Source organism: Oncorhynchus mykiss, chromosome 11 (genome assembly GCF_057628025.1).
Source record: "Oncorhynchus mykiss isolate SJ-2025 chromosome 11, ASM5762802v1, whole genome shotgun sequence".
Classification (NCBI taxonomy): Eukaryota; Metazoa; Chordata; class Actinopteri; order Salmoniformes; family Salmonidae; genus Oncorhynchus; species Oncorhynchus mykiss.
Window position 1 is genome coordinate 28,396,641 of NC_143032.1, and position 24,755 is coordinate 28,421,395.

At 45.0% G+C, this 24,755-nt stretch overlaps 1 protein-coding gene across 5 annotated transcripts in view; it reads left to right on the forward strand.

Moving 5' to 3' along the window:
* The window catches only part of LOC110535556 (zinc finger protein 438), a 96,704-nt gene that overhangs the window by 63,538 nt on the left and 8,411 nt on the right, over positions 1-24,755 (forward strand). For 2 of the 5 annotated variants that reach the window (XM_021620623.3, XM_090189851.1), the window contains 4 exons: positions 1,889-2,007; positions 17,337-17,424; positions 17,756-17,930; positions 22,207-24,105. In XM_021620623.3, the coding sequence (XP_021476298.2) occupies positions 22,235-24,105 (1,871 nt within the window). In that variant the 5' untranslated portion in view covers positions 1,889-2,007; positions 17,337-17,424; positions 17,756-17,930; positions 22,207-22,234. Of the gene's footprint in view, positions 1-1,888; positions 2,008-11,578; positions 13,792-17,336; positions 17,425-17,755; positions 17,931-22,206; positions 24,106-24,755 lie in introns of those variants that run through there. The other 3 variants (XM_021620622.3, XM_090189852.1, XM_090189853.1) reach the window with 2 other exon arrangements.

Consider the following 24,755-nt stretch of genomic DNA (forward strand, 5'->3'; position numbering starts at 1 on the left):
AACCAAGCCGCACTGCTTCTTGACACAGAAGCCAGCCACACCAATGTGTCGGAGGATACACCGTACACCTGGCGACTGTGTCAGCGTGCATGCGCCCGGCCCGCCAAAGGAGTCGCTAGAGCGCGATGGGACAAGGACATCCCTCCTGGCCAAACCCTCCCCTAACCCGGACGACGCTGGGCCAATTGTGCGTCCTCCCATGGGTCTCCCGGTCGCGGCCGGCTGCGACAGACTGGACTCGTACCAGAATCTCTCGTGTCACAGCTAGCACTATAATGTAGTGTCTTAGACCACTGCGCCACTCGGGAGGCCCTGAAAATGTGTTATTTTTTAAAATAAATACCTGCAGTCAGCTTGTGCACTAGGTAATAGATACAGCAGATTGTGGTCATAATTTTGCCCGTTAGATAATTGTTCATTATAAAGTTTACCAGTACTATTTTCCCAAAATAGAGGTTTGAACCAGCTACATGTGTTTGTTTACAAAGAAGCAAACATGCAAAATGGGAGCTTCGTGAGGTGAGTCACTCCTGCAGTGCAATTTAAGTGCGGTGAAATTATGAAATTTACAACAGTTTGCCACATATATATCATCTATTAAGTTAACTATCTAAATAAGTTCTCTCCAGCTGGAGTTTTGCTAATGTTAACTAAGTGGCCAATGTTAGTTTGCAAGATCAAGCTTCTTGGTAATAGCAGCAGAGACAATCCCCTCATGAATTAAGCTGCCTATTATTTGTTTTGTGCGTGCTGCAAACTGCTTTTTGAGATACTTTATGAGCTGGGTTAATGTAATGTTTGTATACGCTCGTTAGCATTTACGTAGCATCCACTTTGAGAATTCCTTAGTACTTGTTAGAATTTTGTTAGCATTCTTGTAAGTGATGTTTTTAGGGATTTTGTTTCCCCGCAAAAGATTGTGTGCACTACCGGTAATAGTATAACCCTGGATGGCAGAGGCACGGTATGGAAATAGGTATACTGCCCAATCCTAAACCGTAGTCTTGGACTAAGAAGCATTTTTAATTGATATTCTCCATAGATCTTCCTTTTGAATCCAGGACAAGGCTCAATCTGTATCTGGGAAACTGTCCCTGTATGTTTAGTGTTCCTTTCTTATATACTGTGCGTATGTTGCATATGGATTGACTTAAGCATATTTCTTTATGTGTTTGAAACCGAGGCATCATTCCCTTTTGTAGGCCCGCGGACCAATAAAAAGTGTATGGATGTGGGTACACAAACCCACGAGCCACTGCGGCCCCTCATGAGTTGAATTGTTTTGTGGCCCACATCAAACTTGCCCATCCCTGATCTAGAGCCATTTTTCTATAAATATGTACTGAAAACACTGTTCTCTGTGTGTGTGTGTGTGTGTGTGTGTGTGTGTGTGTGTGTGTGTGTTACCGTTACTCTGAAACAATGGAGGTGTCAGGGTGAATTATCTCTCTTCTCTGGCTGAGTGCTTAGAGATGTACCCAGAGTTTTGCTGAGTTGCAGGTGAATGAGTTGTTTTTCTTCTTTTCCTTCCCTTGTCTTTTTCCCCCTCCCTTTCTTTTGCTTTTCACTCTTGAGGTTCTCTAACAAGGTTGTTGGAAGAGGATAAGGTGTGTTAACTGAATAATTTACACAGTAGAATGCTCTTGATTTATTTAATATACAGCCTGACCGAGTGGCCAGGGGTCCCCAACCACCCACCTGGCTGGTAGCCTGGTGTGTTGAACGTTTCGTTTCTTTGTCTAATGTTGGGGCAGAGCAGCAGGCGCTTGGCCGCGCGTCACCACAATCTGTGTGTCTAATGGATGCCTTAAAAATACTATCAGAAATAATGTGATTTTACAGTAGTATATTTAGTTAATTCAGCCTATATGTACTGTTTGTGTTCCAGGGGCCCGTGGAGAGGTTCAGGGAGAGGAGCAGACCTCTGGTACCGACCCTGGAAGAGAGGAGGGACCACCTCATAGAGAGAAGGGGCCACAACAGAAGGAAGACGGAACAATGCCATTGGTAATACATTTTTTTTAAACATTTTTCATTTATGCTGTGTGTTTGAGATAGGGCTGGGCAATATAACACACAAATACAGTGGGGCAAAAAAGTTGTCAGACACCAATTGTGCAAGTTCTCCCACTTAAAAAGATGAGAGGCCTGTAATTTTCATCATAGGTACACTTCAACTATGACAGACAAAAGGAGAAAAAAAATCCAGAAAATCACAGTGTAGGATTTTTTTATGAATTTATTTGCAAATTATGGTGGAAAATAAGTATTTGGTCAATAACAGAAGTTTATCTCAATGCTTTGTTATATACCCTTTGTTGGCAATGACAGAGGTCAAACGTTTTCTGTAAGTCTTCACAAGGTTTTCACACACTGTTGCTGGTATGTTGGTCGATTCCTCCATGCAGATCTCCTCTAGAGCAGTGATGTTTTGGGGCTGTTGCTGCGCAACACGGACTTTCAACTCCCTCCAAAGATGTTCTATGGGGTTGAGATCTGGAGACTGGCTAGGCCACTCCAGGACCTTGAAATGCTTCTTACAAAGCCACTCCTTTGTTGCCCGGGCGGTGTGTTTGGGATCATTCTCATGCTGAAAGACCCAGCCACGTTTCATCTTCAATGCCCTTGCTGATGGAAGGAGTTTTTCACTCAAAATCTCACGATACATGGCCTCATTCATTCTTTCCTTTACACGGATCAGTCGTCCTGGTCCCTTTGCAGAAAAACAGCCCCAAAGCATGATGTTTCCACCCCCATGCTTCACAGTAGGTATGGTGTTCTTTGGATGCAACTCAGCATTCTTTGTCCTCCAAACACAACGAGTTGAGTTTTTACCAAAAACTTCTATTTTTGTTTCATCTGACCATAGGACATTCTTCCAATCTTCTTCTGGATCATCCAAATGCTCTCTAGCAAACTTCAGACAGGCCTGGACATGTACTGGCTTAAGCAGGGGGACACGTCTGGCACTGCAGGATTTGACTCCCTGGCGGCGTAGTGTGTTACTAATGGTAGTCTTTGTTACTTTGGTCCCAGCTCTCTGCAGGTCATTCACTAGGTCCCCCCGTGCGTTTCTGGGATTTTTGCTCACCGTTCTTGTGATCATTTTGACCCCACGGGGTGAGATCTTGCGTGGAGCCCCAGATCGAGGGAGATTATCAGTGGTCTTTATATGTCTTCCATTTCCTAATAATTGCTCCCACAGTTGATTTCTTCAAACCAAACTGCTTACCTATTGCAGATTCAGTCTTCCCAGCCTGGTGCAGGTCTACAATTTTGTTTCTGGTGTCCTTTGACAGCTCTTTGGTCTTGGCCATAGTGGAGTTTGGAGTGTGACTGTTTGAGGTTGTGGACAGGTGTCTTTTATACTGATAACAAGTTCAAACAGGTGCCATTAATACAGGTAACGAGTGGAGGACAGAGGAGCCTCTTAAAGAAGAAGTTACAGGTCTGTGAGAGCCAGAAATCTTGCTTGTTTGTAGGTGACAAAATACTTATTTTCCACCATAATTTGCAAATTCATTAAAAATCCTACAATGTGATTTTCTGGATTTTCTGGATTTGTATTTCTCATTTTGTCTGTCATAGTTGAAGTGTACCTATGATGAAAATTACAGGCCTCTCTCATCTTTTTAAGTGGGAGAACTTGCACAATTGGTGACTAAATACTTTTTGCCCCACTCTATAATATCACAATATGTTTTCACATTTTGGACTGTCTTTTATGTTGTTGAATAATACAAGTTCTAAATTAGCTTTATGAGTAGTGTGTGACCCCAGTTTGAAAACACATTCTAAGTGATTTCAATGGGTCTCTCTCCATTCTGATCTTTTTAACTGAACAGTATAAAACAAACTCCTAGGGGACCCTATTATCTTTAGCTACATTAAATGTTTAATCTTAGCTACTTCGCCTATTCTTCTTTGATTTAAAAGATACTGTTGCACAAACAACCTGCTGATTTAGGGCTACACCATCACTGGTACCAGGCTGTATAACTAGCTACATTTAATATGACTCAGTACATTTTATTAGCTAGCCAGCTAACTAGCGATTAGCATTTTTGACATTTATTTTACCTTTATTTAGCTAGGCATTTATTTAACCAATGGAATTATATTAGGAAGCAAAGTCGAAACTGCATCGTAGTCATCAACATTGTTGCATGTGCTGCGTTGACCATGCAGAGACAACGCAAGTGGTCTCTCATGGTCGAGCAACAATGAATGCGCTCCTTGAGTGACCGGGGCGGGGCTAGGTCTGTGTGGAAAGCAGCATGGGGCGAGAGAGCGGAGAGAGATGACTCAAGTGGCAGAGTAAAATATATTTAACAAACCAAACATTCAAATACCGTTATAGAAGGTAAAGTAAAAACCCAAACCAGTCCGTGCATCAATACCGGAATATCGCAAAAAACGGTATACCACCCAGCCCTAGTTTGAGATAGACCTGCGCAGACTTGCACAGAATATTGTTATGTCATAGGAAATTGAAAGATTAAAAGCTTCTCCGTAAAGGGGGAGAAACTCCCAAAAGCCTGCCATACCTCAAATATCCAGGAATCAGAGATGACCGTTTCCTCTCCTCGCTTCTTATCGTGTCCTGTTTACACAGACCGCCAAAGCAAAAGAGCGCCAAGCAAAGGTATCCACATCTCATCTCCTGTGTGTGATCCTCCTCTCCTCCCAGGAGAGTCAAATCCCTCAACTATCATTGACCTCGTTATAAAAATAGATAATCTAACTCCGCCATCACATCTTTTACCATCTCTCCCTTTTCCTCCATTTTCTCTTTTCATCAACTCTGTACTATAATGGCTGACAGGACTGAATGAGTTGATCCTGAATGGCCTCCTGTCCTGGCCATGACAGGTTGGGGGTCATGGAGGAAAGGACACAAGGAAAGGAAGCTATCTGCCTCGATTGAGACACTGCCACTGTGTTCCCTCTGCTTTATGCCTCCTCTTTCGAGGCCCATTAAAACTAGCTAGTGAGGGTAAGGTTGTGTGTGTGTCTGTGTGTGTGTGGTTAATTTAACAGCATCACTGAAGGTAACTACAGTAATTACCCATGGTTCCCTTTGATCCTGCCAGACAATGTTTCCCAGGTTCTAATGCCTGTCAAAGACTCTGGAGCAGCTGCTCAATTTGTGCAGTAACCTTTTCTAACTCTGCTGAGACAAGAGAGAGACAGGCAGGCTTTCACCTTTCCCTCTCTATACCTCAGGAATGACCACTGCATTTTTCAGTTCGGTGCTAACTAACCAGACCTGGGTTCAAGTGGTATTTGATTCATTTTCAAATACTTTTCTGCATTTGATTTGAGTGCCTAGATGTGTGGGTTTTGCAGTTTTTGGACTATTCCATGGGTTCCATTGTGCCAGGCTAGCTCAAACAAGCACAGTTAGTCATTGAAGGTGTGAAAATACATTTTGAACCCAGTGTGTGTGCTTAGTCCCCTCCTGTACTCCCTGTTCACCAATGACAGTGTGTCCATGCATGACTCCAACACCACCAGCTGATGACACGACGGTGGTAGTCCTGATCACCGACGAGACAGCCTACAGGGAGGAGGTCAGAGACCTGGCTGTGTGGTGCCGGCGCAACAAGGCTCGGAAAATTGCCAAAGAACCCAGCCACCCAAGCCATAGACTGTTCACTCTTGATACCGCATGGCAAGAGGTACCAATGCACCAAGGCTGGGACCAAAAGGCACTGGAACAGCTTCTATCCCCAAGCCATAAGACTGCTAAACAGTTCATCGAATGGCCACCCAGACTTGCTTTGACCCTTTTTTGCACAGACTCTACCCACACACTCACACACACTGACATGCCAACACACACATACACACACACTACATACGCTCACACACACATGCATATTGATGCCACACACAAACACACACATACTTTCACACCACTTACATTGCTGTTTATTATCTATCCTGATTGGCTAGTTGCTTTTACCCCTACCTACATGTACACATTACCTCAACTACCTCGTACCTCTGCACATTGACTCGGTACTGGTACGCTTAATTATTTTTTTTAAAATGTCATTTGACAAACTTCACAAATTTTACAGTAATTTCCTTTTCGGAATAATGAACAAATTCTAGTAAAGTTACAGTAATCATCTCTAATTCAAAAATCTTCCTGTAATTTTACAGGTAACCTTTTCATACGTGAGTTCCAAATATATCTAACGGTCACCCCAGTGTGAGTTGTTTTATGTACGCTATGTCAGAATGCACTGTTTGCGACAGGACAGTAAACGCAACAGGACAGTAAACACGCGCTGCCTGCTAATTACAGTTGAAGTTGGAAGTTTACATACACTTAGGTTGGGGTCATTAAAACTCGTTTTTCAACCACTCCACAAATTTCTTGTTAACAAACTTGTCCTATATAAAAGGCCGTTCAGCAAGGAAGAAACCATTGCTCCAAAACCTCCGTAAAAATGCCAGACTACAGTTTGCAACTGCATATGGGGACAAATAACATACTTTTTGGAGAAATGTCCTCTGGTCTGATGAAACAAAATAGAACTGTTTGGCCATAATGACGAATCGTTATGTTTGGAGGAAAAGGGGGAGGCTTGCAGGCCGATGAACACCATCCCAACCGTGAAGCACAAGGATGGCAGCATCATGTTGTGGGGGTGCTTTGCTGCAGGAGGGACTGGTGCACTTCACAAAATAGATGGCTTCATGAGGCAGGAAAAGTGTGTGGATATATTGAAGCAACATCTCAAGACGTCAGTCAGGAAGTTAAAGATTGGTCGCAAATGGATCTTCCAAATGGACAATGACCCCAAGCATACTTCCGAAGTTGTGGCAAAATGGCTTAATAAGGACAACAAAGTCAAGGTATTGGAGTGGCCATCACAAAGCCCTGACCTCACCTCTGTTGGCAGAACTGAAAAAGCATGTGCGATCAAGGAGGCCTTACAAACCTGACTCCGTTACACCAGCTCTGTCAGCAGGATTGGGCCAAAATTCACCCAGATTATTGTGGGAAGCTTGTGGAAGGCTACCCAAAACGTTTGACCCAAGTTCAACAATTTAAAGGCAGTGCTACCAAATATTAATTGAGTGCATGTAAACTTCTGATCCAATGGGACTGTGATGAAAGTTTTTCTGCATTAACTCTTTTTTGCATTAACTCTTTTGAGTCATCACATTTGTTTCTGTTACTGTTTATTATCTATCGTGTTGCCTAGTCACGTTATTCCTACTTAGATGTACATACAGTGCCTTTGGAAAGTACCCCTTGACTTTTTCCACATTTTGTTACTTTGCAGCCTTATTGTAAATGTTTTTATTTATTTTTTTATTCTCATCAATCTACACGCAATACTCCATAATGACAAAGCGAAAACAGGTTTTTGAAACGTTTGCTAAAAATAAATTGAAAACAATATCTTATTTACATAAATATTCAGATCCTTTGCTATGCGACTTGAAATTGTGCTCAGGTGCATCCTGTTTCCATTGCTCATCCTTGATGTTTCTGCAGCTTGATTAGAGTCCATCTGTGGTAAATTCAATTGATTGGACATGATTTGGAAAGGCACACACCTGTCTATATAAGGTCCCACAGTTGACAGTGCATGTCAGAGCAAAAACCAAACAGTGAGGTCGAAGAAATTGTCCGTAGAGCTCCGAGACAGGATTGTGTTCGAGGCAGAGATCTTGGGAAGGGTACCAAACAAATTCTTCAGCATTGAAGGTCCCCAAGAACAGTGTCCTCCTCTCTTCCTAGAGCTGGCCGCCTGGCAATCAGGGTAGAAGAGCCTTGATCAGGGAGGTGACCGATATCCTATTTTTATTCATTTGCAAAAATTTCGAAAATAACTTTTTGCTTTGTCATTATAGGGTATCAATTTCATCAATTTTAGATTTAGGCTGTAATGTAGCAAATTGTGGAAAAAGTCAAGGGGTCTGAATACTTTACGAAAGCACTATATACCTCAATTACCTCATACCCCAGCACATCGTCTAGGTACTGGTACTCCGTGTATATAGCCAAGTTATCGTTACTCATTGTGTATTTATTCCTTGTTTATTATTTTTATTTTCTGCATTATTTGGAAGGGCCAGTAAGTATGCATTTCACTCTTAATCCACACTTGTTGTTTACGAACCATGTGACAAATATTAACTTTTTCTTTTAGCCACAAGACCCATTTTTATACTAGCATCAGGCTCTAAGTACTAATACTCCAGGCTACAGTACTTTTATGTAAATGAAGAGGGTGTTGCCTTGACCTGCTTTTAGAAACTTCATATCACCTCTTAGAGGAGGAGAACCTGTGGGACGATCTGCATATTCCTTTGATCTCCATCAACCAGGTCTTAGGGAGCAGTCATCATTAAAGAAAAAGAGGTTGGCGAGACAGACTGGGGGCCTCTTACACTAGCCCTTCTGCTACCTATACCTGACGCTGCTAACACTACCACTCCCCCACCGTAAGATCGTCCTTCTCTGAAGCATGAAGCTGCCCTTCGCTTCAAACAGCTCCTTGAGGTGCGGTCAAAGCCACTCTGTCCTTCACCACCCAGTTCAGTGATCGAGGTGCACTGCCCTTGGATAGAGGGATTGTTTTCCTCCTCTCTTTCTTTCCTTTCTCCTCTGTTTATCTGTCTCTCCGTTCGCCACGTCCCTGAACCGGCTCACACAGACAGAGCTGTGTTTTATACACACACAGACAGAAAGAGAATTTCTCCACCTGTCTGACTACCGTTCTACCGTTTCGTCTGCTCTGTGTATACAGTACATAAAATTGAAAAAGCCACCAGATCCTTTCCTCCCTAGCGGAGGAGCCCCATTAAACGAGTTCTCCCATAGCACTGCGATGTGCTGTGTTGTCGTTTAGGTGGGACTAGAGAAGCAGGTGTTTTCTTAGACCCTATTCCCACTACGAGACATGAAGGAGAGTCTGAGGAGCGGGGTGGTGAAAGAGAATTCTCCTTTTCAATTCACATTACAGTACATCCTTGCCTTGTCTTTTATGGTGGCTGGCAACGTGCCATTCTTAGTCAGCAGCTCAAATTGACCGTAGCCAGGAAGCACAAACAATTCAACAATGACATAAACTTTTATTTTAAAACGTATTACACAATTGAATAATGCAACCAAACCATATTACACACTTGAATAATGCAACAATTCACAAGCATGTACTGTATGTGCTGACAATTAAAGGGTTTATTTTCTCATCTGTAGGCTACATTCATTATATTTTAGCTTCAGTACAAAGCACAGAGTTGCTATATCAGCATGTCTTCTTCATTAGCCATCATCAAAAATGAACAATTAACCCTCTCATATGAATAGAAAAGTACAGTAGGCCTACCGTACAACATTACAACAAACCAGGCTTTATTTTTTATCAATATCATGCAAATCATGCGAGTTCACCGTGATTAACCGTTTTATATGGAAACCCACCCCCTCCAAACAAAAATGCCTCATGATTTGTCAAAGTGGACAATTAGTCTGTTCTCAGTCTGATTACCACAGCTGCCGGTAGCCAAGAGAAGCCTATGCGCTCTGATCCCATCTGGACTAGGGGAAACGTCATGTTTTTATAGCCTCAGCTATGTAGTTGTAGCCTAAAATAGGCCAATTTATTTGTGTTCTGAGAAAATGTGATTGTGATCAAATGTGGTTTATATTCACACTGCGGTTGCCTAGGCTACCTAAGCCTTTTTAATACAAAATTATTGACCGGAATTAATCAATCAACACAATAGTGATGACATACTGTATGAGTATCTTTTTAATTACAGATTCGAAGAAGATTTGGAAATGGGATTCACTAGAGACTTACTCATACCAAGTGGATTCAGATTCAGATCAACTTTATTATTCCACCAGGGGGACATTAATTTGGTCATGTGCTTACAAAGACAGTACATAAAACATGACACAGAAACTACACAAAATAATTCATTCAGAGCGCTATAGCTATACATTTTAAAGTGAAAGAGCAATATGCTGTGTATTCGAAGGACCAACAGACAATCTATAATGCAGCCTAACAGCTGTTGGAATGAAAGAGTCCCCATATCTATCATAATCTACCCTTGTCCGGCTACTGCTGAAACTGAATTTTGAGTGAAGGGGGATGAGCACTGTCCTGTAAAATGCTTTCAAGTTTTAGGAGGAGGAGTTGTGTGTACAGCTTGGTGGCTGATTCTTGATCTATACCAATTATTCTTCCCGCAGTCTTAATCAAGCGCTGAAGCGTGACTTGGTTTCGCACTCGCATGTTTTCCGAACATGCATATTAGACCAAAGGACGGCACACTCCGCAGGACAGATTTATAGAACATTTGTAAGATCTGGCGGTCGTTAGAATGGTTCAGTTTACGTAGGATACTGTACTCAAAACAAGTTTGGAGCAAACCATGTCGAACTTAGTTTCCCATTTTTTTGCAGCTTATAACTTCTGCCACGGACAGCTCCTCATTTAGGTACGGGTTACATATATTAAAGAGTTCTGACAATGTGTTTTCCAGTTAAGTTTTCAGGGAATATGCGTCTTTTATAAAATTCTTCCTCATAATATGCCACAGTTGCTCTTCCCCGACTTCCATTGGAATTATTTTATGTCGTTTTGGTCCTAACGTATTTATTTGGTTCCAGAACTGTTGAGGATTTCTTGTCTGTATTTCCTCAAAGGTGTAATACCTGCCCTCTTTGATATCTCAGTTTGAATAGTCTTATTAAGCATGCTGTTTTTTCTTCAGTTCCTTAATGAAATGTTTTCTTGTATTCCTATATTTACCCTTTAGAAAGAAGTGCTCAGCCTGGCTCATTACAGGCCATAGGTCCCTTAACTCGTTCCAATAAGGCTGTTCAGTTTGTAAATGTTCCTGGACTTGGGGATGTAGTCTTTATTCACATGATTTTTCCCCCATTTCAGCATATATGATATCACAAAACGTTTCATACCATTTCTCTAAATCAAATTTGGCTCTTGAAATCCTTGTGGCGTTTCGATGAGTTCTAACCGAGCTCTGCATGCTATTTCAGAACATGGAAAGTAATTTGGCACATTATTTTTTAATTCATTTAGGCCTATGTATGTATATTTTGCCCAGAATGATAGAAAGTAATACCTGTTTGAGAAAGTTCATGGCCAGCAGAAAAGGTCATAAATAAAAGAGACTGAACAGAAAGACTACTTTTCTCCTTCGAATAAGTCGAAACATCCTCATTCTTCAATATCTGTAGCCCACTGTATTTTTACAAAAAAGTGTAAGTGTGAAGAGGCTCTTGGTGAGCCTCTCAAGGTTTGGGGGGAGTTGCGAGTTTGCCTATTCCACATCTGCATCCCAAGTAAGTAAGATGGCGCTGACAGATATGGCAGCTCTGCTTCTAGCTCCTTAGCAACTTTGCAGTATTTAGTTTTTTGGGGTTATTTCTTACATTATTAGCCCAGATTTTTTGGGGTGCTATTACATACAGTCGGAAATAACTTTTTGATATCAGAGTGGCGGTAGCTCGCCAGCAATTCGACCAAGAATACGACTTTCCAGAATTTGATTATTTGTTTGTACCCCCCAGGGAAATTGAACTTATTCCAGAGGCTGCCAGCGGAGAAGTGGTATTCGAAGGGGACTTCTAGTCTGATTCAGGAGGCGTGCAAACCATCAACCGCTTTCGAGTATATTACTCGCTAATGTTCAGTCTCTGGATAATAAAGTAGACGAGCTCAGGGCGAGGATCTCCTGCCAGAGAGACATCAGGGATTGTAACATACTCTGTTTCAAACATGGCTCCCTTGGGATATACTGTCCCCATTCATTCAGCCGTCTGGGTTCTCAGTACATCGCGCAGTAAGGAATAAAGAATTCTCTGGGAAGAAGAAAGGCGGGGGTGTGTGTTTCATGATCAACCACTCATGGTGTGATTGTGATAACATACAGAAACTCAAGTTATTTTGTTCATCCTACCTAGAATACCTCACAATCAAATGCCGACAGTATTACCTCCCAAGAGAATTATCTTCGCTCAAATTCATAGACGTGTATATTCCTCCTCAAGCCGATACCACGACAGCCCTTAAACTACACTGGACTTTATGCAAACTGGAAACCACATATCCTGGGGCCGCATTTATTGTAGCTGGGGATTATAACAAAGCGAATTTGAGGAAAACACTACTGTTCCACCAACACATTGACTTTAACCTCTCTTGGGTAGGGCAGTATTTGGATGACAAACGTGCCCAAAGTAAACTGCCTTTTACTCATGCCCAGAAGCTAGGATATGCATATGCATGGCAGTATTGGATAGAAAACACTCTGAAGTTTCTAAAACTGTTAAAATACTGTCTGTGAGTATAACAGAACTGATATGGCAGGCGAAAACCCGAGGAAAATCCATCCAGGAAGTGGGAATTTTTTGATGTGAGTTGTTTTCCATTGAATGCCTATTGACTATGTTATGGGTTAGGGCCCAGATTGCAGTTCCTATGGCTTCCACTAGATGTCAACAGTCTTTAGACATGTTTTCAGGCTTGTATTTTGAAAAACGACGAGTAAAAATACTTTTTGGTCAGTGGACAGGGGAAGTATGGGCAGTATCTTCTGCCCAGAAGATAATACTCGCACTGGTAAAACATTGGACCATAGACCATAACTCAACTTTTTGAAATGCCTACAAGGCCCTCCCTTTGGCAAATCTGATCACAACTCTGTTTTTCTCCACCCTTCCTATAGGCAGAAACTCAAATAGGAAGTACCTGTGCTAAGGTCTATTCAACACTGGTCTGACCATTCGGAATCCGTGCTTCCAGATTATTTTGATCACGCGGACTGAGATATGTTCCGGGTAGCCTCTGATAATAACATAGACGAATACACGGATACGGTGACTGAGTTCATCAGGAAGTGTATAGGGGATGTTGTTCCCACTGTGACTATTAAAACCTACCCAAACCAGAAACCGTGGATGGATGGCAGCATTCGTGCATAACTGAATGTGCGAACCACCGCATTTAACCATCGCAAGGTGACTGGGAAAATGGCTGAATACAAAACAGTGTAGTTATTCCCTCCATATGGCAATCAAACAGGGAAAACGTCAGTACAAAGTGGAGTCGCAATTCAACGGCTCAGACACAAGACGTAAGTGGTAGGGTCTACAGACAATCAGACAAAGTGAAAACCAGCCATGTCGCGGACACCGACGTCTTGTTTCCGAACAAGCTAAACACCTTCGCCCGCTTTGAGGATAACACAGTGCCACTGACACGGCCCGCTACCAAAGACTGTGGGCTCTCCTCTGTGGCTGACGTGAGTAAGATAATTGAGCGTGTTAACCCTCGCAAAGCTGCCGGCCCAGCGGCATCCCTAGCCACGTCCTCAGAGCATGTGCAGACCAGCTGGCTGGAGTGTTTACGGACGTATTCAATCTTTCTCTATCCCAGTCTGCTGTCCCCACTTGCTTCAAGATGTCCACCATTGTTCCTGTACCCAAGAAAGCAAAGGTAACTGAACTAAATTACTATAGTTAAGGATCACATCACCTCTCCTTACCTGACACCCTAGACCCACTTCAATTTGCTTACCGCCCCAATATATCCACAGACGAGAAGGTGGAAAGCTTCAAGTTCCTCAGCCTACACATCACTGACGATTTTGATATGCTCTACCCACACAGACAGTGTGGTGAAGAAGGCGCAACAGCGCCTCTCAGGAAGGCCAAAAATATCATTGAGGACATCAACCACCCGAGCCACGGCCTGTTCACCTCGCTATCATCCAGAAGGCGAGGTCAGTACAGGTGCATCAAAGCTGGGACCAAGAGTCTGAAAAACAACTTCTATCTTAAGGCCATCAGACTGTTAAATAGCCATCACTAGCCGGCTTCCATCCGGTTACCCAACCCTGCACCTTAGAGGCTTTGTGCCCTAGATACATAGACTTGGAATCACTGGCCACTTTAATAATGTTTAAATAATGTTTACATACTGCTTTACTCATCTCATATGTATATACTGTATTCTGCTGTATTTTTGTCAATCTAATATTTATATATTTCTTAATTCCATTATTTTACTTTTAGACTTGAGTGTATTGTTGTGAATTGTTAGATATTACTGCACTGTTGGAGCTAGGACACAAGCATTTTGCTACACCTGCAATAACATCTGCTAAAAATATGTATGTGACCAGTAAAATTTGATTTGATTTGAAATGGCACCCTATTCCCTAGTGCACTACTTTTGACCAGAGGTCTATAGCGAAATGAAAGGGAACAGGTAAAGGTTTAGTGTGGAACACAGTAAGATGACGAACACACACTTCCTTCTCCGTAACCCTCTGGGAATGTCTCATCCAAAAGGGTGTTTCCCAAAATAGCACCCTATTTCCTTTACAGTGCACTACATTTGACCAGGGACCATAGGGCTCTGCTAAAAACTAGTGCCCTATACAGTATGGAAATAGGGTGCCATTTGGGACACATCCAAGAGAGCTGAGACAGGAGCGCTTGTGAACATGTAGAGTTCCTATCTGACCTCTAACCCAGAGGTGACAGTGACATCACCTAGGCCCGGTGACAGACGGGGCCAAATATGTCTGTAGACTTCCGTAGAGTGATCATGCTGAAGGAGCCACCGTGGACAGAGAGGTATTCATTTCCTGTGTTGAAGAGAAAGGCAGGATGCTGTAAACCAGCCAATCACCTTTGACCTGGCGTAGCTGTTGACGAGGCTGTGAGTGTGTGTCATTTCCATAACACTACCAGGGTTCTGTCACAGCTACACACGCGCTCGCTCCCACACACACGGCTTTGTGTGTGTATAGCTGTGACAGAACCCTGGTAGTGTTATGGACATGACATACACACTCACAGCCTCGTCAACAGCTACGCCAGGTCAAAGGTGATTGGCTGGTTTACAGCATTGTACCTTTCTCCTCCACTCTGTTCAACACAGGAAAGCTCTGTCCACGGTGGCTCCTTCCGACAGAATTATCACTCTACGGAAGTCTACAGCCATATTTGTCCTGAGAATGTTGTAAAAAAAATCGCATACAGAGGTCGGCATACACTGATCTGATTTTTAGCACAAAGTAGCCAGAATATCCCGTCTTTACTACAGTAACAATTAAAGGTAGGCTCAGCGATATGACTTAGATGCAGAAAGGAAACGGCATAGAGGGTCAATTTCTGCAACAACTAAGTGCGTTAAAGCAGAAGGCTCAACTTCTCAGCTGTTTTGGTCCCTTGGCTGCCATGCTGTAACAGAGTGACGCAAACCAATGCACATGCACAGATACTGTGTGTGACTGTGTGAGAGCCAAGTGTTGCATCTCTCTCATACCAATATCTGCGGTACTTCTCATGGTAATGTCATTTAGGTGAATCTACATTTAAGCAAGATTTTGCTTCATTAACAAATTAGCTGAATGGCATCCTTGCTAGTTTTTTTGGGGAAATCTGAACGCTGACAAACACACAAACAAACACTATTTTTTTGTTCCCTTTGAGATGGATATTGATTGATCCACATCCCTATTTAGAGCCAAGCGGCTAGATCGTAATTGGAATTGATTTCTTTCATTGATCTGTTCAGGACAGGTGCCAGCTAACGTCATACGGTGTTGTGCTTCTGTTCCTGTGTGTCCACTCTGCGTGGCGCTGAATACCATGGGCTTGAGTCCCAAATGGCACCCTATTGCATATGTGGTGCATTACTTTTGATGCACAGTATATTGAAAGCAGCTGCTTCCACACAGGTGTGGTTCCTGAGTTAAGGAAGAAATGAACATCCCATCCCATGGGTAGCGTCGTGTATAAAAAGGCCCAGTTGCCCGTTATTTTTGGCTACCATGTCTAGAAGAAATCATCAAATACGACACTTTATGTTGGTGTTTCCTTTATTTGGGCAGTTACCTGTATGTGTACTGTATATAGGGAATAGGGTGCCATTTGGGACACTCAGTATGTTCTGCCCTCCCCCACTGCACTACACCTCTGTGGTCTGTCTTGTAAGAGTTAAAGCTGAACTCCACCCTCCTTTCTTCTTCCCCATGCGGTCGCTACTTCCTTGTTCCCTCCCTCCTTCCATCTGCTCTGGGATAAAACAAGTAGTTCTGCAAACACTGATTTTAATTTCCCCCCTGACCGACCCTGCGCTCCTCAGAGAGACGGCAGAGATCCTGCTCTACACACACACACAGACACACCTCAATGTCCTGGACGAATCCTTAACCTCCACAGGAGAAATTAGTGTTTAGTACGCATGTAGGAAAAATAAATTGAGCACAGATACATCTTTTTGAGTACACTCACGACACAAACAAATATGGAATTATCTGATTCCTTCCCACTTGGTGGATACGTAGAATGCAGCTCTGTGTTTTGATATTGAAATGGCATGTGCAGTCAGATCGGTTTTAGTGTAGATAATTCCTGATACCTAGTGTACACACTCATACTAAATACCACACAGGTCCTAATATAATTGAGGGTCTGGTACCACAGACACTCAGAGAGCTTTTGTAGAGGAGAGTACAGTGATTATGGAAAGATGGCTGGGAACATGCTCGCTGGACATGCCCCCCCCCCCCCCCCCCCCCGCATCCTGCCCTTATCTAGCAGAGATCCAGAGCTTTCATCCTGGCTAAGACCTGGGGGAGGTTGGCCTGGCCTCCACTGGGCCGGCTGCTGCTGTTGTCCCCCCCTTCCCTCTCCCCCTGACCCTCCATTCCAGACCCCCCTCCGTCCTCCACCCGTCCTCCTCCAGTCTGTGTCTACATCCCAACTGGCATCCTATTCCCTATATAGTGCACTACTTTTGACCAGACAATAGTAGTGCACTACGTATGGAATAAGGTGGCACTTGGGATGCTGCTCTTATCTTTCAGCCCCAGATGAGCACTCTCACCTACAGGCGGGATTACATGTCTCTCACCAGGCCTGTCTCTTTGTGTGGTTGCTGTACGGCTCTCTCCCTGTAAGTCCTCCTGCTGTTTGAAGGTTCTGTTTGTTCTAGCTCTGCGTGAAGCACCAGGTTTTCTTGATAGATTTTTTTTTTTTTTTACTACGAAAAGAAGCAGAGAATCAAGAGAAGCCTCCTCTCTCTTTATTCCACTGACTGAGACAAGACCAGCACTGCTCCATCTGCTTCATCTAATCTTATTCATTGTGATCTAATGGGAAAAGCTGATCCTAAGTCAGCACTCCTATTCTGAGACGCTCCATACACACTACCCCTATTTATCGGTTGCCTTGTGGATGAAGATGAAATTAACTGAATTGTGTTAATTCTATTCTCTGTAATTTCTTGTACTGTTTGTTCTTGTTTATTCAGGACATCTGCCTTGGGACAGAGCCATGACCAGTCTGGAGCCAGACAGAAGACTGGACTCCACACTCTGACTGAAACCTTCAAGCACAACGTAAGTCGGGCCAAAACCATAACACAATCAAGGGCCAAAACAGTGGAGAGAGCGAGAGGAAATGCATAATCCTAGACCACAACATTGTGCTTGATATGCCCGTTCTTAACTGGGTCGTCATTACAACAAATTATAGGCCTATGTTCCCACATGTCAACCAATCAGGAAGACATCGGATCAGCGGCCGGTCTGTGTATTGTTTGGGCGACTGGCTGCTGTCCCTGTCTGGTTGTGTCTCAAACGACACCCTATTCCCTATATATTGCAATACTTTTGACCAGGGCTCATTTGGAGCTCATTGGGGATTCAGCCTCTGTCTATCTGTCTGCAGCACAACCATGCTTACATGACCCATTGACCGCTGGGCCTTATCCATCCACCATCCATCTGATCCATCCGGGCCTCCTCAGCACATTCCATTCCACGCGGATGGATACGTCAAGCGAACCGGTCCGACTAGAGCACTGCCATGGCCCTACCGTAACCCTGGCGACCTGCCTGTTAACGTAAACACCAGGCCTGACCTTTCACCTCTCGGCCTTACCTACTTATCTGGGTAACCCTGGGAAGGTCTGGCCCAGGCGACATAGCCACGGTTTCCTGGTATTTCTGTCTCGCTTTCTGTTTATCTGTCTGTCTCTCTCACTCTCTATATATTCTTCTACTGCCAGGGAAGCCCTGTCCATCTGTCCTCAGCCCATCCCTGACCCCTGAACCCTGTTAGATTTTGAAGCCTTGCACTAGATTAAGTGTCTCCGTTTGTGACCTCATGTTCCCTTTGAGACTTTGGAAGCGACGTCTCTACGGGGAAAGACGAGGAATATGATGCTGATGTAGAAAGCTTGTTAAATACAAAAGTAGTATATTGAGGTTAATTCATACAGTATAAACACATTATCAGATACAAATAAATGGATTACTGGCAAATGTGTTTTATGTCAAGAGTCACTGCTCATACTCATGTTGCTAACCTGCCCTGTATTATCATTGATCTCATCCTTGTATGTGTGCTCACGTAATCAAAATGCCCTCCAAAGGAATGACAACCGCAGAAACAACAACAACGAAGCTGTCTGATATGAGCCCATGTTGGGAGGAGCAGTCAGAAATCTGTGGGGTGGGATTCATGTTGGTATAACTCCTCCTGCTTTCTCGCTCCAGTTAACCCCACCAGCTTGCCTCTGGGCCGACCCCATGTTTGTCTGCTGCTGCTCAATGCGGTGCTCATGTCATTATCATCCGACGCAGGTGTGCAGGGGAGACCCACCTAATGCACTACTATATCACCACCCCCTAATTCACAATACACTACCCCCTGTTTCACCACTACACCACCCCCTGATCCACAATACACTACCCCCAATTCACCACTACACCACCATACTAATACCCCCTACCATGAACTGAGAGAGTGGATGATTTGTTACAGGGATTTACTGCCTATTCACTATCTTTCTCTCTCTCTCTCCCTCTGTTTTTCTCTACATTTTTCCATTTCTTTCTTGCTTGCTCTCTTTCTTTCTCATCATCTGCGTAGCAATAATGTGATTGACACTGGGGACCTCAACAGTGAGGCCCCTCCCCCCAGGGCAGGTCGACATGTGGCTAATGGGGGGAGGAGGGAGGGTTTTTGGCATCCTCATTCTGCAGATAGGGACGCACACTGAGGAGAATCCCTATACGAGAGAGAGAGAGGGAAACCAGAGAGAGAGAGGGGCCTGAAGAAAGGCAGAAGAGGAGAAGAAATGAGGTAGTTATTGAGGGGGGGCGAGGAACAGGGAGCAAAGCAAGACATGGAAGGTAGAGAGGAGAGATGGAAGGAGGCAGTTATTGTATATAGATTTGGATCTTGAATTTGTGGTTTAAACACACACTGACTGGACAACAGGATGTAGCTAGCCTGAGGCTATAGTCTTCATCAACACCACTCCAGTCCTCCTGTCTGTCTGTACCACCAGTGTACTTCCTGTGGCAGCCCTGGGCCTGGTCTGGAAGGTCATCTGATGGGTTTTCTTAAAGCAGCACACACATCCTCTGGAACTAGGGCTGTGTCTCAAATGACACCCTATTCCTTATATAGTGCACTACTTTTGATTAGGGTCCATAGCACTGACGACTGCGTCCAAGATGTCCGACCGTTGTTTTCAACGTAATCTACTTGCGTTTGCATATGCCGATTTTCATGCACCGTCTATATCCGGGTTGCATCCGGTTTACAGGGCCCGACTTCACTTGCGCACCAGCACTCAGTGCTCACAGGAAGCAGCGACGACGTCGTCACGCCATCCAAGAACATGGTAGACGTTGGATGCATTTAAAATGTTAGATTTGGCTGTGAGGGATGGGGGAACAAAATTGTCCTCCGCGACAATTCTTTGAATAATTCAATGGATGTTTTGTGCACTAAGATGATGACTAAAGTGTCTTATTAGGAATTTTCTCATTTGACTTCTCTATGTGGCCGTCTATGGAAATTGTCTTTCTGGACCGGACATCAGTTAAACTGCGGTACCGAAGCAAGACTTTAGAAACGGTCGAAACCGTGCTTCTAGACCAGAACCCTGGCCACTTGGTCCATGGGACTCTGGTCAAAAGTAGTGCACTATATAGGGTGTCATTTGGCATGCACTCTAGGAGCGTAGCTGCAGCTACTCCTCAGTTATAACACAGCAGCTGAAGTGGTGTAACACTGCTATCAATTCTGATCAACTCAGAACACTGAACAGTTAGTATCTCCTAATTTTATTCTCCCTCATTCTCCATTCCATCTCGTCGTTGTCTTTGGTTCGCAAGACTGAGTGAGAACAACCTTTCCTGTGAGAAGTCATCAGTCTGATTCAAGCAGACAGCAGGCCCACACGCTGCCTGTGGTTGGTTGCTCGGCTTCGTCTCGGCAGCATAGCTTTCATAGTTCTATAAGGAGTTTTCGGGAGGGAAGGTGTGAGGCCCCACTCTCCTTTCTGTGGGGGGTAGGCTTGGCGTCAACAGACATCTTTGCTTTGTGCCAAACTGGGGGAGAGGGAATGGGGGAGAGTAAAGGAGCGAGTCTATATCGTGCCCCCCTTTATAAACTCCCTCCCTTTATTCCCTCCCTTTCTCTTGGGATTCAACTGTAAACTCAGAGTTGATGGGAGGAAGGTTAGCCTGCCACTGTCAAAATCACTCTCACACGAACACACACACACACACACACACACACCATTTGAACCCCCTTCATGTCCTGGGAGCATCCTTGATATCCCACCTCACTACTCTACTGAACGCCTGGCCAAACAGCCAAACTCACAGTTGAATTGGAATCGACTATCCAAACAGAGGGGGAATATTTTCAGTTGCATGGAGTTAAGATGCTGTGTGGACACTGTATACATATTCTGCTCTCACTCAGAAATACTTCCAGGTGTTGAACAATGTGCCTTTGACTCTTTTTTTTCTTTTTTTTTTCTTGTTTCCCTCTTTTGAAATGAAAGCAACCTTTGGTTCAGCCCATGTCCTTTGACAGTCGATAGAATGGTTGGGTGTAGGTTACGTGGGAGAAATGATACTGTGAAATGTTTCCCTTTTTATTGAAATCTCGAGCCTGGTGGTTATTCTGAATGTGGCTGGTATCTTGCACAGAACTTGGACACATTAACCCACGGTAAAGGCTGGTATTGAAAGTTGGATACATTTTGGGGGGAAAATTCAACTCCTGTCAAAATCATTAGTTTACAATCACGTCCAGTCAAAACATTCCGCTGTAATTCTTTTTAAGCAGGTATGTGGATATTTGTTATACTGAAATGGAACTACAGTACAGATGTCAAAAACCTCCAGATCAAGTTCATTCACCTTTTATTAAATAGTATTAACCATTTACCTGGACACCACTTAGTTTGTTCAACCCTTTCTTGGGATTTTTATCTTCGATGTCCAGAATTACAAGCCTACTTTAAAATCATAATCCCTGGTGTTGTACTGTGAAATATCATTACTCAGTATGGGACATTCGGGTCTGAGAATGGGGGGGCTTTGTCAGTGAGGCTGTTTTAGCCCCACAGCCAGGGCCTTACTAATGCTGGTCAGGAGAGAATGAGGAGTGAATATCACACACACACACACACACACACACACACACACACACACACACACACACACACACACACACACACACACACACAGAGAGAGTAACCCCTCTTAATGTGGTGGTAAAGCTACTGCCGGTCTTGCCCTAGGGCAGCTTTCACACTCTACTGACTGATCCGTCCAGGAAGTATGGGGGGGCTACAGGGAGGGTGGTGGGAGGTACAGGGTGCACCCTGCCGAGCCACAATGATAACCAGGCTGCACGCTGGGCCCAAATCAAAGGGGGCACTCCATCTGTTCCTGGGGGTAGATTGTGTGTGTGTGTGTGGGGGGGGGGGGGGGGTTCAGTGTGCAGGTGGAACCACATGATACTAGTTATTGTGGAAGCCTTAGACATGTTTGTGTTAGTGACAACATCTGCCTACCTCTGTCTGTTTCTCAACTCAGGATTTATCCCAATGGCACCCTATTCCCTAAATAGTGCACTACTTTTGACCAGAGCCCTATGGAACCTGGTCAAAAGTAGTGGGCCATATAGGGAATAGGGTGCCATTTGGGATTGCAGCCTGTGTCTCATCTAGACTATGAACCGCTGTGTAACGACCCCATTAACAACACTAAGGTCAACCCTCCTGTTGAGAACATAATAATTGGGGACTGTGACCAAAAATGCTACGTTGGGGAATACTTCGCTAACTGTTGTTGTTGTATTGACAGACTGAGACAGGTCTAGGTCTAGACCTCCATGCCAGGCCAGATGATGAAGAGCCTCCAGTTCAGAAGCATCGCCCCCAAGGTCCCAGCAGCGGTGGTTCCCTCCCCAGCCGCCATCCTGTCCTGCCAGCACCCCTCTGCCCTCCCGGAGGCCGCCTCCACAGCCGTCAGCCCCAAGTCTATCCTGGTCCCGGCCCAGAACTATGCCCTGATGCAGGTGGCAGGGCAGGAGGGTACCTTCTCTCTGGTGGCCCTGCCACCCTCCGTATCCCCTCAGTCGCCACAGCAACAACAGCAGCAGCAACAGCCAATCCAGAAGAACCTGAAGCTGCCCATCCCCAGGTACCAGCCAATGAGGACCAAGAACACCCCGGAGAAGGTCAAATCAGCCACGCCCACCACCAGTGGCAGCGCCAGGGGGGTGAGGACACCCACCAAGGTTGCATTGACAACCCGGGACCATCGGTCAATAGCAGCCATAAAGAAGAAGTTGTCATTGGCTGAGCCCAAGGAGGAGCCATCAGAACAGGTCATACTGATCGACAACTCAGCCTCCTCTGAGCTCTCCGCCCTCACAGCCCTGCTCCCAGACAACGCCATGCTTTACACTCGCTCTCCACTGGAGCGAATAGCAGTGGTGGACACCACCCCCGACCACCGGTCCACTCCTGCCCACGCTCCCTGCCCTGTCACCAGCATGCTGCAGAACCTCCACTACCCATCTGGTGGCATTACTAAAAGTTCCCCGGTCGAACCATCACAGGATGAGAGCAGCGGTAAGGTTGCTATCAGGCCGTGCCAACCCAAGCCTGTAGCCCAACAGCCCCATCCACAGCCAGGTAGTAGCAGCATCACTGTCCTCTCTCCAGCCATCTTCAGCAAAGCTGTCCAGATCATCCCCTCCCCACCCAAGGGCAAGCTGCCCATCATGCCCTATTCCATGATGAAAGGCACCCTCATACCCACCTCCAAACTCAACCTCAATGCCATGTCCCCCAAGAAGGCTTTCCCTAGCCAGCCCGACCTCTCCCCTTATCCCTCTGATCCCCAGTCCAAGACCCCGGAGACTGCTGAGGCCCTATGTCAGAACCACATGCCAAACTCCCTGCTGCAGAGCCAGCCTCAGGCCAAGGCCACAGGCACCCTGTCGCTGCTGGGAGCGCTACAGATCCAGAAACCATCAGGTAAGAAGAGGGGGAGGAAGAGGAAGACAATGGAGGACATTCTGGCCTTTGAGGCAAGGAAGAAGAGGTCCTTGTCATTCTTTCGGAGGAGGGTGCCAGAGAAGCCTTCTGTCTCAGCCGTCATCTCCTCCCCGCTGTCTAAACAGCAGAGGGAGGTGGACATCTCTAAGAAGTACCGCAGCATCAGACCCAAGCCTCACCACATGCTGCTGATGGAGACTGTACCCCAGCTGGTCAGCCTGCCCTCCCTCACCTCCTCTGACAGCCTGGATTCAGAGCTCCTCGTGGGGCATCAGCTCTCTGCCGAGGCCCTGGAGCCCGGTCCTCCCCAGCCAGCCTCTACCCCGCTATACCTGAAAGGGGGCCCTTCTCATAGGGTCTACCTGGGCAGTAGCCAGCCCCTCCACCGCTGCCCTACCTGCAGCCGCTGCTTCCAGTTCAAACACCACCTCCAGAGCCATATGAACAGCCACACCAACAGCAGGCCTTACCTGTGTCCTGTGTGTCGTAAGGCCTATGCTCACTCTGGCTCTCTCAGCACCCACATGAAGCTGCATCACTCTGACGGGAGACCGCGGCGGACGCTTCGCTGTGACTTCTGTGAGAAGGCGTTTGGCTACGTGGGTGTGTACTTCGGCCATTTGAGGGAGGTGCATAAGGTCATCCTGACCGTGGAGCCGTCCGTCAGCCAGCATGAAGACGACGTGCCTGTGGAGGGGTGGGTACCTAAATATTCAGCATTATTAGCAGTACCTACATACTGTTAGGAATTGAAAACCAGTCAACGTGTCGAGAAATGCTAGATGCAAAAAATAAGGTGAACAATGTAATAGAACTTTAACAGATGTAGACAGACGTGTTCCTCTAAGAGGTTTGCAGAAACTCTCAGCCCCTCCAGCGGGGAGAGCAAACCTAAATACTCCTTATCTGTTGGTTGTCTCGTCCTTCCCTGTCCTGAGTCAAAACATTCAATCAAGGCTGAGACCTAGAGGTTGAATAGACTATACATTTGAAATGTCTTAATTGCTTAAGGACACCCATGGCCCATTTTTTTTTATTTTGTGGCTCAAGGGCCCAGATCTCAGTTACTAAGACCTGCTTTGTGGTGACCTCTGGCCTTAGAGGGTACTTGGAGGCCAAATTCTGATAGGGAATAATCAGCAGAATATCTTAACAATACTGGTATATTTATCTCATCAATAGGACTCTTGAGTCTTGACGTTTGGTCACTGTGACCATTGAATGTCTTAGAACAGTGGTTCCCAAACTTTTTATAGTCTCTTCAAACATTCAACCTCCAGCTGGGTACCCCAGCCGTGTTTTTTGCCGTCATTGTAAGCCTGCCACACACACACTATACATTTATAC